Source organism: Silurus aristotelis, assembly GCF_946808225.1.
Source record: "Silurus aristotelis genome assembly, chromosome: 11".
In the NCBI taxonomy this organism is placed as follows: Eukaryota; Metazoa; Chordata; class Actinopteri; order Siluriformes; family Siluridae; genus Silurus; species Silurus aristotelis.
The window spans coordinates 13192462-13207445 of record NC_139584.1 but is presented as its reverse complement, the minus strand read 5'-3'; the positions used below and the strand labels follow the sequence as shown (position 1 = coordinate 13207445).

Sequence of the window (14984 nt, the reverse complement as noted above, 5' to 3'; positions counted from 1 at the left end):
TCCTCAAAACTTTTCTATACATAATTTATCATGGATGTGTGAATAAGTCAACACAAGCATACAGTGTATTATTTATTTTTTCATTCTGCTGCCAAATCCTTTAATTTAATCTGTGAAAAGAAACTGCTCATGTATACACTCCAAACCTTATTAGCATTGGTCAGCATGAGTGGTAACAGGATTAGTATCCGCTAATCCCTCCATTTTCATGCTTACTCCTTTGTCACAGTGGGATGTTGACAGCGGATATTACACCACTATGAATTAAGTGTTATTTAAAAATTGTATATATTTTTGTCATGAAAAAGATGCCATAGTTATGTGCTTGTATTTGTGGAAAAGTACAAAGCAACTACCAAATAAATAAGCTGATTAAAAGTGTAATTAAATACTGCAGTAAAAAAAAACATTGTATTTGAACTGTTAACTGGTTTGTATTTGACACCATATTTTTCTCACATTATTTTGACATGTGGTCGCTTCTGAGAAGTCTTTTGATAGAACAGAGCATCATAAAAACCCCAACTTGCCCTCTGTTTGTCAGTTCTTGGCCGTTCTTACCACATATAAAACAAAAAATGTCACATCTGACAGAGAACGGCATCAGGAAAGGAATAGGAAAGAAACAATGATGGTTTGAGACTGTGTCAGGCTGTTTACGTTTGTTTTTGTGTTTGCATGCATAAAATGCATATAAGGCACAGCTCTATGGGCAGTTTTATGGTACTCTATTATGGTTAAGAATCAAGCCTGCACATAGGGTTTTATTATATGATTACTACCATTTTGGCTGAATTTTGTTTGGGCATGCCATAATTTATTTTCATTTATGTGTAAATGGTTCATTTATGTGTAAATGGTATGTGCAAAAGACACAAACAAACTAAACAAAAAAACAAATAAAACCAAAACACATGCAACCACTAATCAGAAAACACAATAAAAGGACAAAAACACAATCTAAAAAATCTAAACAATCTGTAACTGAAAAGGGGTAAAAACAACAGTAAAAACAAATGTGAATTGCTGATTGGTTACAACAGACACTTGCATTAAAGACCTCAGAAAAGAAACAGCTGGTTAATATTTACAGTAAGTGGAAATATGAGCTGAAAAATCTACACATTTTTTTATTTATTTATGATATTATTTAGGATATTGTCAGGGAACCACTGGCCACGCCTTCCCTCAGCACCCAGCATGCTGGCAGCGCCTCGCCCACTTACTAACCACCTTCACCTGTTTTCCATAATCTCTCTTCCCCTACTTAAAGCCCCCGTTCACACTCAATCACCGTCTGTTCTACAGTTCACTCTGGAGATCATTCCTGGACTAACCGTACAAAGGACTATACCAGTTTTCCGGTACTACTAAGGACTATACTCGTTTTCCAGTACTGTTACTTCCTGGTTTGTGTTTATTCTCCTAAAGACTATTAAACTTTGTTTATGGTACTTCGGTTTCCGTCCCTTGATTACCGCGTGACAGAAGAACGGACCAAACTATACACTATCTCGATATCACTATCCACCAATCAGAGGGGCAGTTCCTGGGTTACGTGATCAGCTCGTCGGGAATTCGTATGAATGAAGGCGGTACGGGGCTGTCCAATGCTTCCTGGGGTTCGCAAATTTCTACCCCCATTTATCCAGGGCTTAAGCTTGGTCACCGCCCCACTCATCTCTCTGCTGAAAGGGAAGGAGGAAAAGGACGTTCGTCCCGAAGGCATGCCAGCAGACCTTGTTCAAATCCATTCATGAAGCCCGGGGAGAAGACGTACCTTCCTCTTGGAACAAACAAGCTACTCGTGGCCTAGAATGAGCGGGGAGGTCGCTCCAGGGCTGCCTGGTCAACGCCATGTCGAAGACCCCACGACACCTACCCGCAGGGAAGCTGGTCCCCCTGCTGATCCCGCAGCGGGTGCAGGGTCTTTCGGCTCCTAGGGGTAACAGTTAATCTGTCCTAGGGATATCACCATCAGACCAACAGGCAGACGGAGCACAAGATTTAGGAGCTGGTACGCTACCTGTGGTCATACTGCTACCTGGACCAAAAAGAGTGGACCCACTTTTTCCCTTGGGCTGAGAATGCACAGAACTCCGTGCACCAGCACACCACCAGCTCACTGTCCTTTCTACAGTTCACTCTGGAGATCATTCCTGGACTACCCGTACAAAAGGACTATACCCGTTTTCTGGTACTACAAAGGACTATACCAGTTTCCCGGTACTGTTACTTCCTGGCTTGTGTTTGTTCCTGGCTTGTGTTTGTTTTCCTAAAGACTATTAAACCTTGTTTATGGTACTTCGGTTTCCACCCTTGATCACCGCGTGACAGATATGCTGTCAACATTAAATGTCCATTACACTAACAAGACTTCAGTTTGTAAAAGTACAATTTTGGCAAAATGCCATGTTCATTCAAAACGTTTAAAAAAAAATGCTCCTGTGTTTCTGAATTTGCTGTGGAGTTTCTAGTTTTATGGCTGTGTGTTCGTGTTAGATTTGTCAATTTGAGTTTTTGTCTTTTTAAAATTCACTTTATAGACAAACGTTTGTGGAAATCTAACCATGAGATTTGTATGTTCTTTCTGAACATCCCATAATAACCTCCACTCTGCTGGAAAGATTTAGCAGTATGGTTGTGAATATGTGCTTATATAAAAACAAGGGCATAAGTAAAGTAGGGTAGTGATGTAGGGATGTAGAGACCTGGGGTGAAGCCAGTATTCCAATTCATCCCCAAGGTGTTCATTATTGTTGGAGCTATATCAGAGTGCTATAGCAGGCCACTCAAGATCTTCTACTCCAACCCATGAAAACCATGCCTTCATAGAGCTTTTGGTTTGGGTCTCAAAGTTAAAGTAAAGGGAAAATGTAATGTTGCCACTTCCTAAGACATCCTATAAAATTGTGCGCATTTAACCTTGTTCTGGCAGTCTGGGAAAGAACAACATATGGCTGAAAAGTCAGGTGTCCCAGGTATTTTGTCAATTTAATGCATATAGTGTTTAAAAAAAAGAAAGTTCATGTTTATACAAAAAAATATACAGTTTTTATTTGAATGGTCTCTGATCCATATAAGTCTCACAAATCATATGTCTCACTAAAGCACAGTACTAGAGCATTTGAAGGGAATATAAAATTTCATGCTAATTGTGTTTAATGCTAAGTGTGTCCAGATTCAATAGTTAAATAAAGTGGAAAGACAGCACACTGCACACCAGGCTTTTTGACTAATTAAAATGTTTTGAAAGGGTCCTTTATTCATGTCAGTTAATAACTTAGCTCAAAAGAAGTATGCATTCATGGTTAAAATTAGGTCAATATGCAAATGTTCACTGTCTCAACAGCAGAATGAATTCACATAAGTAAGTACATCTGGTGTTATTCTGTATTCTATTAAATGTATGTAAATGAGTGTATTCTAATGCATTCAAAATTATGAGCATACATCACAAGGATGGGCAAACCTTTAGTGACCACTTCAGACTGGTCATTGTCAGAATGTAGGCTGCTGCTGAAAAACAACAGCACTTTTGTAATGGCTAACAAGATAGAAGAAAGAGAAACTGGCAATTTAGATATTGAAACACCATGGAAAACATTTAAAGCCCCTTTACATACTTTAGATTTGTTCTTTTAGATTCAGACAGATTTTTCAATTAGGTTTAAATCATGAGACAGTGGAAATTGATTTTATGTCCAGGTACTATTTCAAAGTTGACTTGGATGGAAGTTTAATTTAATTATCATGCCATTGTTTTGAGACCCAACCTACATTCATGCAGTGTTTATCAATTTCACCCATTCTCTCAGAGGGTGCCAATAATTTCCCTGTAGTTAGTTGTCGCAGGTGAATGGAGTATCTTTGTTGTTAATGACCATCTCTCTGTAGACATATTGAAGATGTCTAGTACTTAATGGCTAAATTCCCACCGAGTCTTAAATTTTCTGCTAGATAAAGAAATTGATGAAGAAATCTGCTGCCCTGAACCTCTGCTGGGCTGAGCATTGGTACTAGTAATGTGAAAACGAAAAAAGCAATTACCAACATGGGTTCCCTGTTGATGCTGCTCTTGTGTTAAATCACTGAGCATATACATAGGTGTCTGTGTGAATTACTAATAGAGGATTTGATTTTGTGTTTCTTGCTTCTGGAAATACTAGAATTAAAGTGGCTAAGAAAAAAGTCTGTTAGTCAGTCACTGCATGTCCACATTCTCTCTTTTTTTTTTTTTTTTACAAAACTGTGAAATAACTCCAGATTTACATGGTTTTATGAAACAATTCAGTGGTAAAATATATGATAATGCCTTTAAATAATTTCATGATATGTGCCAAAAGGCCAAACAAGACCTCACCATAACATCCCTGTGTGGGCCTTCCAATCATTGTTGGCAGAAAATTTTTAACCACAAATGTATGGAATGTCATTGTATGCTCTTGTATTACATTTTTCCTTCACCAGAGCTAAAAGATCCAAACATTTTTCGAGCTCCATGAAGACATGGTTTGCCAATTTTGAAGTGAAATAAACCGAGTAACCTGCACAGAGCCCTTATCTCAACCCCAGTGAACACCTTTGGGATAAATTGGAACACTGACTGCATACCAGACCTTTGCATATCATCAGTGTCTGATCTCATTAATGCTTTTATGGGGAGTGGACAAATTCCCACATCCATAGTGCAAAATCTAATGAAAACCAATACACATATAATTTGGCAGACACCCTTATCCAGAGTGACTTACCGAGCAGTCAAGGGTCAATAGTTTTGCTCTAAGGTGGAGGAATGGAACCTAGGTGGTGCTAGGATTTGAACTCTTGATTTTGACTTTCTGATCAGAAGTCCTACACCTTAACCACTCACCTACTACTTCCCAAAGGTCCTTAGGCTTTAGGTTTCTTGGTTCCTTAGTATGTTTTCATTTACATTTATGGCATGGGCAAACAGCCTTATTCAAAACTTAATAGTTGAGGGTTAATAGCTATATAATGCTGAAAAAGCTCATATGGATGTCATTATATGTGGTGTACATGTTTGCTGTAGAGATTCCATTTAGAACTACCTTTAGAACTACCCGCAATTTTTTTCTATCAAGAGTCTCTGCTTCCCATAGACAAACTCACCAAACTAGGCTGAAAATCTAAAGTGTTTTGCACAATAATCACAAGGTTTTAATGGCTAAAGTCTAATATTGGGGTTTCTTCCTATTGACACAGTTTAATATTGTCTTTGTTAATTAAAAAAACTTTGGCTCTATCAAACAGCTGTAAAAGATCTTTTTCCATCATGTTGTGCTTTGTAATTTATGCCATCGCCTCCAGGATCACCTATATGCCATAGGCTTAAAGTAAAATAGAACTAAATCAGCATGGTATTAAGGAAACACCAAGACTGTTCCATGAATAATTCCATGCCAATCAGCCTTCTTCAGTCTCATAAGTGAATCCCCTTTGCTCTCAGGCATTTATCACAATATCGCTGTCACTAAAAAAGAGAAATGAGACTACCTCCATTCCTTGGAGCTTCCCCTGCACTGAATTTCTAAGCAGCATTGAAGCAAAACCACTTTTTGATTAATCAAAACAAATGGCCTCCAATAACATTTTGGCTGACATTTCCATTTATACTCTTTTTAAAGGAGATAAAAATCCAGAAAAAAACAATATTGATGATACACAGTTGCGTTATGATTGCTAATCCCATGTTTTTAAAATGCTTTCTTGCTTTTTTTTAAGCCACAGCAGCTATGTTAATGAAGCTGAGGAGTTATAGGTTCACATTCTCCATCAGAACAAACTGGTAAACAATGTCTCATTCCTTTCTTTTTTTAAGTGTTTCTTCCCTAGTTTGAGAGTTGCTTTAAATGTGGCTGTCATACAGGTACATACACACTCTAAAACACTTCTACAAATACACTTCTTTATCCTTTTTAGGCTGATGAATATACTAGCTGTCCACTAGACACATACATATTCACATACATATTTACACCTAAGGTATATTCACCTACCTATTCACACCTAGGGTAATTTTAGAGTAGGCAGTTCAGCTTGTGTCATGTTTATAGACAGTGGGAGGAAACTTGAGAACCCAGAGGAAACCAATGCTGACACAAGCAGAACATATTGTAGAAACTTTACTTTCCTCATTAAAGAGAGAGCACCATAGAACTGAGTGTATTTAAACACCTAACTGCCTTTGTTGGGTTGTGAGATTCATAGTACACCAACCTAAAACCATACACCTTATTGTGATAAAAGAGCTGTAGAATTAATTAACACAAATTATACTCGGAAATAAGGTATAATTTCTTACTATTCACCTAAAAATTGGACAGATATATGCTCAGAAGTGGTCCATTTCCAGTGATGGATCGAGTAGGATCGAGTGCTGACAAATTGAGCATAGCAACAGATGTGCAATAATATTGTTAGATTACTACATATAAAATGATGAGAGAAGGAAGTGATAATGGGGATAATGACTGTAATTTTGACTTTACCATCAAGTACAATGCATAAAAGCTCCTGAGTTTGTGCCTGGCACAATAGCCTGAAGATAAGGCACAGAAATTACCAGGTAGCTATGGCAACACCACCAACTGCTGTATGTTTTTATGCGTCATTCTATCGCTAAAATAAATTAATATAACACACGTCATTGATATGTTCTGCTTCCTGTGGCTGTAGCTAAAGTTTTAATTGCTTTACATTTTTCACAACGAGATGTACCCTGTAAGTAGAAGAAATTGAATAAATGAAATGAAAATATTGCTGTAACAAAACTAAAACCATTTCTTGTTACAAGATGCAAGAATGATAATAAAAAGAGACCTCAGATATGCATTTATAAATTTGACTTCAGTTTTTTTAAGTGAGACAGAGTATCTAGAGCAGATTCTAAATCACAAAGTGATATGACAGAACACTGAATCAGGTATGAAATAATGACTTGTAAACCGTTTGTACTATACAATGTGTCCAACAGGGAGTCATTTGGGATGCAGTCTATACCTCAGTTACTCTGGCAAACTTGATGGAGCCATGTTATTTTCCAGGCAGGCACCCTCAATTTCTGTCCTTTCAAACTGTGTGTTGGGTAATCCAAGCGTTACAGATTGAGTGGGCAGAGAAAATGGATGGTTCCCTTCTCTTTAATGGGCTGCTGCACTGTGATTGTTTGGAGTATGACTGTCTGTCTGTTCTGTCAGTGACCTGTGGCCCTACATGAGGAAAATAACTAAAACATTACTTAAACAGTAAACTAGGTTTATTGTTTAAACCTACAAGATATCCAGAAATATAACCATTTACTATATACTGTAGGATATAAAAACAATGCCACTCTTATTCACATATATTGTTTAGATTAGTCATTAGAACATTACTATTGGCATGTATTTATCAAGAAACCATTCATTTTACCTCCTGGAATAACAGTTCAAAGACAGGTGTACATGAGAGGCTACAGAGTATCTTTTTAATCCCTGTGGACTTGGATCCAAACTGGCCCCACCATATAATACAACACCGTATAATATACAATCCTGTATTTCAAGATGAAACTACTAAGAGATCATGCGTAAACCAGTTCCTACACCACCCCCATCCCCCCACCACCACCCACCACTCACCCGAATAAACCCATGGGGAATATCCAAATGTCATTGGAACACAAAATTAGGAGGACATTCCCACAAAGAGATAAATATGCCCCACACACCCACACATGCATACACACCCATGCAGGCACATACACATACACATACACATACACATACACATACACATACACATACATGTGTACACACACACACACACACACACACACACACACACACACACACACACACACACACACACACACACACACACACACACACACACACACACACACACACAATTAACAAAAGAGGGAATCAATTTAATTGTTATGTAAGGACAGTTTTAGGCTACAATTTACTTTCTCACCAATTTTGCTCACAGTGGGTGTATTTTTCTTCTCAGTATGCAATATTAGAATACCACACGGTTTTATGGATGTCTGAAGCCTTCTTGTTAACAACATAACTGCTCAGATGTATTTTTTTCCACTAGGGGACTTTTTTTAAACTTTCATAAAAAATAAAAACCTTTCTTTGTTTTTATGCATCAAAAACGCATTATACAATGACAGAGAAACACCAAATAAACAGCCAAAATAGCCACAAGCCGACACACAGAACCTAAATGATGAAAGACACAGAAAACACATACAGTGGCTTAAAACGTATTTACCCCATTAAACTTTTCACATTTTAAAGTGTTGCAACATGGAAGGGAAATTGCCTTGATTGGATTTGGTTTTATTCGTTGATTTTTACAATTTGTTTGACATTTGAAGGTGCAAAGTTTTTTAGGCGGTGACTTATTGAGCAACAACAAAACACATTGCATGTATTCATGCCTGTAAGTCAATGCACATGTTTTATTTGCATTTACCTATTCATTATCCTATTATCAGCTTTGCTGGATTACATACAGCATAGATTTGATATGATATGATATGTTTGTTTCTCAACAGTAGACAAGTTCTATTATTTACTGGTGAGTTGATTTGTGTCTGATAAGTCTGGCAAACTACTCAGCCTATTTGCAATCTATTTACCTCTGTAAAGCTACTTTAAATCTATTGTCCATTGTATTGAATTCAATTGAATTTACCAACCAACAAATGTAACAACCTAGTACTCAATCCCCAATAATGAATTGATAGTAGCTAGTTATCTTAGACAGTGTTAGTGACCTGGACTAAGTCATCAAATTAACACAAACAAACAACAAATCGACTACAAACTACTGCTTCTTACTTATAAAGCCCTAAATGGTTTGGCTCCCATGTATCTATCCAGTCTTTTAACACGCTACAATCCGTCATGCTCCCTGAGATCTCAAAACTCTGAACTTCTAGTAGTTCCTAGAATAGCAAAGTCCACTAAAGGCAGTAGAGCATTTCCACATTTAGCTCCTAAACTTTGGAATAGTCCTCCTGACAGTGTTCGGGGCTCAGACACACTCTCCCAGTTTAAGTGCAGATTAAAAATGTATCTTTTTAGCAAAGCCTACACATAACATACGTCTCAAATCATAACCTTGTGCTCCAGAACATCTGATCACCTGCACATTATCAACTTGTGCTGTTAATATCAGCAGCTGTGTTAATTTATCTCCACTGCTTCTCTTTCTCTCTCCATCCTGAGGCATCCTGAGGTTTGGCCAGCTCCAGTCACGTCCCACCTCATGAAGATTATGGACCTTGGAAGAAGTAGATGCCGAACTCGCAAACATCATGTACCATCTAGGGATGTAGCAGTGCCAATTGGATCCCACTAACTGTGTGGAGTTTTGACATTGGACCTCCTGGAGTGTTTAAAGGCTCTGGCATGGAGAAGCTGGTGCTGGATTTGAGATGATTACAAATGTTGAGCTATTTTATGAGTTGCTCAGTAGCTCCTAGTTTTATAATCATAAATACTGTAGAAAGAACATTACTTATAATTTTATTCTCCAGTGCTCATGTTAGTTCTCACTCTCCAGTGTTCTGTATTGTTGAAAGATTTATGATTAAACTCTTGATGTCACCCAAATGAGAATGGGTTCCCCCTTTGAGTCTGGTTCCTCTCAAGGTTTCTTCCTCATAACATCTAAGGGAGTTTTTCCTTGCCACAGTCGCCACGGCTTGCTCATCAGGGATAAATGCACACCATTCACCTTGACTGTTGATTTCTGTAAAGCTGCTTTGAGACAATGTCTGTTGTGAAAAGCGCTATAGAAATAAACTTGACGACTTGACACACAAACACACAAACACACACACACACACACACACACACACACACACACACACACACACACACACACACACACACACACACACACACACACACAGTAGCTGCAGCGAACTCCTATCTTTATTCCAAAGACCTTACTGTCGGCAGCTTCTTCTGTATTGCAGTGTTGTGGTGTTTCCTTTCAGTTCGGCTGCTGAACTCCTACCTGTACACACAATCAGCCCCTTCTGCTCGACATACTGAAATATCTAGCTTGAATGGTAAAAACAAACTATTTACCTGATTCACTGTCTCAGTATCTGTATTAATCTATCCAGAATAATGGGAAAACAACAAAGGAATTTAAAAATAATCTGAACATGAATAAGTCTGGAGATAGAACTTCTGATCTCTCGGGACTTAGCAGGCAGTAACTTGCCAGCTGTTTGCTGAGCTGCCTTCACACTGCTGTTTATACGGATAGCAGATATGGAGCTATCCAAACCTGTGGTGCTGAAAATAAAAAGAAAGCTGCAGATCGTTTAATAAAAAGCAAAGCAAAGAAAAGAAAACAACAACAACAAAGAAATAACCAGATTCTCTTTAAATCTGGTTTTAGTTTATTTTTAACTCGATTGTCCTGCTGTTCTTGCTTTAACTGTACAAAATGTCATATTTTTAAGTCCTAAGGCGAGCCCTGCTTCTGGAACAAATAATCAGATTTCTTATGATTTGATTTGTATTTCTTCGGTACTATGAGGAAAAGTTATACAGCTATTACACATCTGGTGATTTTTAAGCTTTCAGTGCTCTATGGTAATACCCGTGAGAACAGTGGCTTTAACACTAACGACCCATCGATAATGCGATGTTGCGCTGAGCAAGTGGGAAAGCGAGAAAAAGGGGGTGGAGTTGGGCTTCTCCACTTTCCCAGCGCGCCAGTGTGCCTCACAGAGCTCCCAGCGCGAGTGCGCACTTTTGCATTCCTCTGCGCTCTGCAGCAGCCCTCACTCTACATCAGTCCGCCTGGGATTGTAAAAGCGCATCGCGGCTCACCTCTGAACCGGTCTCCTCTGTCCACTCGCTCGCTGCTCGTGCGCTCACAAGCCCTTGCTTTTAAAGTGGAGCTGCGGGAGGCAACCAGCTTTCCCGCGCCAATGGAGGGAGACGGGATGGACAAGCTGGAGCGCATGGCCTCCATGTGCGAATTCGACCCAATCACCGGCAACATCCCCGCCACCAAAGTGGAAATCAGTGTCTCGTGCAGGTACGTGAAGCCATGCCACTCCTGCTGCACTTCTCCCTCAAAGAGAATTCCTCATTTATTTAAGGAAACCGTTGACAGCAAAATCTCCTGTGCTGAAATAACACATAATGTTGAATAATTTCTACAGTTTGTATCCACATTGTAGGTGTTATTTCCTACAGAGTACCTGTATGCATTTAGTGTGTAATTAACACTAGAATAGATATTCAGCTTGGATTTTGAACATTGCAGGTGTAAAATTCTGTACTATGCGTTTATTGCATTATTTCTGTCTTTGTTAAATTGAAAGGAGTTTAGTTCAGTATAAAGCAGTAAAGGTGTGCTTTGAAATAATCCCATTTAACCTGCTAACAACCTATCTTATTATATTTGAATATTTTTCTAAGCATTTTAGTTATTTCTGTGGGAAGAGAGTGTAAAGAAAGCTCTTGAACTTTTTCTTTGTATTGTTCAGTATGTGATTTAGGAAACAAACAATTCATATAAATATGTTTTTGCTATACTATCTTCACATTTTATTTTTGGATACTAAACCTGTGTTGATAAATGGCTTTGATATTTATGAATCTGATAACACATTTTCCACAAAGCTCATTGGGGTCATTGATTATAAATACACCATATCCCAGAGGAAAAATAGAATATTTTAACATGTCCTATATTTGCACTGTATACAGTATTAAGTAGATCTGAATACACGGTTTAAAACCAGCTCAGTGCATATCAAACCTTTCCCCTCTATGCTACTTGTGTCTTTATGCAGCATTGAATTTGCCTACATCTTTGTGTCTCATTGCAGTTTTCATAATAGGTTGCAGGTTATGATACAGATACACCTCAATTAAAAAGTGTTGATAAATGTAAGAGACGGGCTGGATAAGAAATTCAATCTCGTTCATGCTGCCCTGCTATCAAGATCTCAGTCAGAACAAATTGCAGAGAGTAATGGGGTGGGCTGGTGGTGTGTGCTTTTCAATCATCTTGTGGAGAAATTGATACAGCTGGCAGATATGGGCTTTGGCCAAACAGAAGCTTAAGGTGAATTATGTATTCCAGTCCATGTTGGACTTAATTGTAATTGCTGAACCACATAACAAAAGTGCAACAGTTAGGCAAATTATTAGTGTGCTGTTATAAACCAACACTCATCTCATGGTAATTGGGATACCACTAACAGAGCACTGCTTGATGCTATCTGAGGTACATTAAAAAAAAACTGTTAGCCAAAGCGGACAAACCAAATATTAGTACATAATTAAAATAAATTAATTGAATGAAAAAAATAAATAAAATTGGTATGTAGTGGTACAAGGAGTGTTCTAGCAGCAACTAATTGTGATTAAGGTTGTGGGTTTAAACAGTTCAAATACTCAGGAAATGACAAGCTTAATATATTGACTCAGCTTAAAGTTCTTATTGTATCTTGCTAAAAATTTACACATTTTTGGGAATTTTTTTATTAATTTTAGCTATAAACTGATAAGGTATGACATAACTCAGAACATGTAGCTTAAATATTAAATCTAAATTTCTACCATGTTAACATTTTTTAAGAATATTTTGTAAACCTCCTTTTAATGATAAGTGATAGGTACTTGGATTTGGTCACAGATATGCTGTATTTGATGGATAGGGCACTCATGTGGAACTGTACTGGTCTCTGCTGTGAATGAAGAAGTAGGGAGTAAATAATTCATGTTGTCTTTTTCTGAATGTAAAATGTGATATAGTGATGAAACTTGGGTTTGGGTGCTCTTTGTGAACTTGCTGGATTGTTTCACTGTCCAATGCTTTTAGAAAGATTTCACATTGCACTATGCAGGGTTCCTCATCTTTTTTCTTTTTATCTGGGAAACACTTGGTGCTTTATGTAGAGCTGTTTCAGAGAGAGAGAGAGAGAGAGAGAGAGAGAGAGAGAGAGAGAGAGAGAGAGAGAGAGAGAGAGATTTTAGCCATCCAGTGATCCTATATATATCTCTAATATGAGTGTATTTAACAAACAAATCTGAGAGATTGAAAAATGTAAGACAATGTAATGTAAGACAACCTTCCAAACCCAGTGGAATTGCAGCAGCAATAATGGGAGTCCTTCAGGAGACAAACAAATTGCACCATTCTTTGGTGCCCTGATTGGAATTAAACACAAAACACTTCAAACCTATCTGCTCTGTAGAATTCCACCAACTACCAAGTGCCACCTCCACCAAATCCATGTGGTGCAGTGCTCAATGGAAAGAATGCCATGACAAAACACTGTGATTATTAAGTGCTATTTATATATTTTCTGTTTCCAGCTGTGTTATTGTTCCCATTTGCCTGAGTTGGAGTGCTTGTTTTAAAACAAAATGTCATGTATTGGCCCAGATCATTCAACTACTCAGTAATTTCTCGACCTTTTGCTTATTTTCAAGATAGACATACACAGCAGTAACAAATGCCAGCACATCCCTCAAGGTGTCAAACTGGTGTTACTGCACTACAGTTTTTATAAAATTATGTACAAAATGTTCCCTGTTATGCAGTATTTTATGTTTGAACTAGCAGGTTTAAAGCTATTACAAATATATAATATTTTTGTATAGAATTCACTATATCTTCTTTTCTAATAAAGAGCTTACAAAAAAGCATCACTGGTATCTGACTGAAACTAGAGGTATGCGTCTGGGAGTGGGATTGCATGAGGAAAAAGAGTTACATTCAATGAAGTTTATATTGGTATTGGTATTAAGCTTCTATTTTTTAATATATATGTTTGAAACTATCAAAGGAAGGAAGCAATATAAGTAATAACTGCACAAGCACATTTAACTAAACAGCCTGAAAACTTCTCTGAGAATAAACATAACCCCAATTAAAAAAAAAAGTAGCAAAATGTACATTTAATCAAAATTGAATGATTTATTAATCTCATAATGCATATTTTATCCTCAATAAAAAATAAAAACAAATGTTTAAACTAAGGAAATGTACCACTTGGGGGGAAAATTTGGGTAATTAAAAAATTTAAAGGCTGTTTTTTTGTTATCTCAAAAAAGGTGGGATGGAGCAATAAAAGGCTGGAAAAGTAAGTGTTACTAAAAATAAACAGCTGGAAGAATATCTGATAAAAAAGAAAGAGTATCTGAGAGAGGCAGAGAAAAAAGCTTCACCAATCTACAAAAAATGCGCAGACAAATTGTAGAATGATTTCATAATAATGTTCTTCATATTTTTAATCAAAGCTTCCAAGAATCTGAAGAGATTTCTGTGTGTCAATATCGGATGCTAGTAATATTCAGGTCTTCAGGCAGCACTGCATTAAAAACAGGCATGATTCTCTAATGGAAATCAATTCATAGTTTAGAAACACTTTCAGAAATAATTGTCTGTGAACACAGTTTATTTTGTAATTCCTAATGCAGGCTAAAGCACTGTTTTGCAAAGAAGAAGCATATGTCAACATGATCCAGAAATCCTGCCATTTTCTCTGAGCCAAAGCTTATTTAAAAATGGAGTGAAACAAAGTGAAAATATTTACTGCTCCCAGATGAACAAAATTTTACATTATTTTTTGAAACCATAGATGCCATGTCCTCTGGACTAAAGAGAAGAGGGACCATCAGGCTTGGTATTAGTGTTCAGTTCTGTTAGTTGCAAGTCAAGACACAGTGATAGACATGGCGCTGTCCCAACTTTTTAAAGACAGGATGAGTCCATCAAATTCCATTTTTTTAATATGTTTTCTATATTCAGTTGTGAATAAAAAAATATGGATTTATGAAATTAGCAAATCATTAAATCCTGTGATTGCTAGCTACCTATTAGCAGTGAATCATGGGTGAAAATGATGTTCAAAGGTCATGATATGAAAATGTAATGGAATGAAAGGTCTGATGTTAAAAGCATAAGTGTGCAGTACA

The 14984-nt window shown here is 37.4% G+C and overlaps 1 protein-coding gene across 2 annotated transcripts in view; it reads left to right on the top strand.

Annotated features, from left to right (window-relative positions):
- Positions 1–10762: 10762 nt before the first annotated feature.
- The window catches only part of cpne5a (copine Va), an 86944-nt gene continuing 82722 nt past the window's right edge, over positions 10763–14984 (top strand). Inside the window, exon 1 of one of the 2 annotated variants that reach the window (XM_083553932.1) lies at positions 10763–11085. In XM_083553932.1, coding sequence (XP_083410058.1) covers positions 10976–11085 — 110 coding nt within the window. In that variant the 5' untranslated portion in view covers positions 10763–10975. The remainder of the gene's footprint in view (positions 11086–14984) is intronic. The other variant, XM_083553931.1, reaches the window with a different exon arrangement.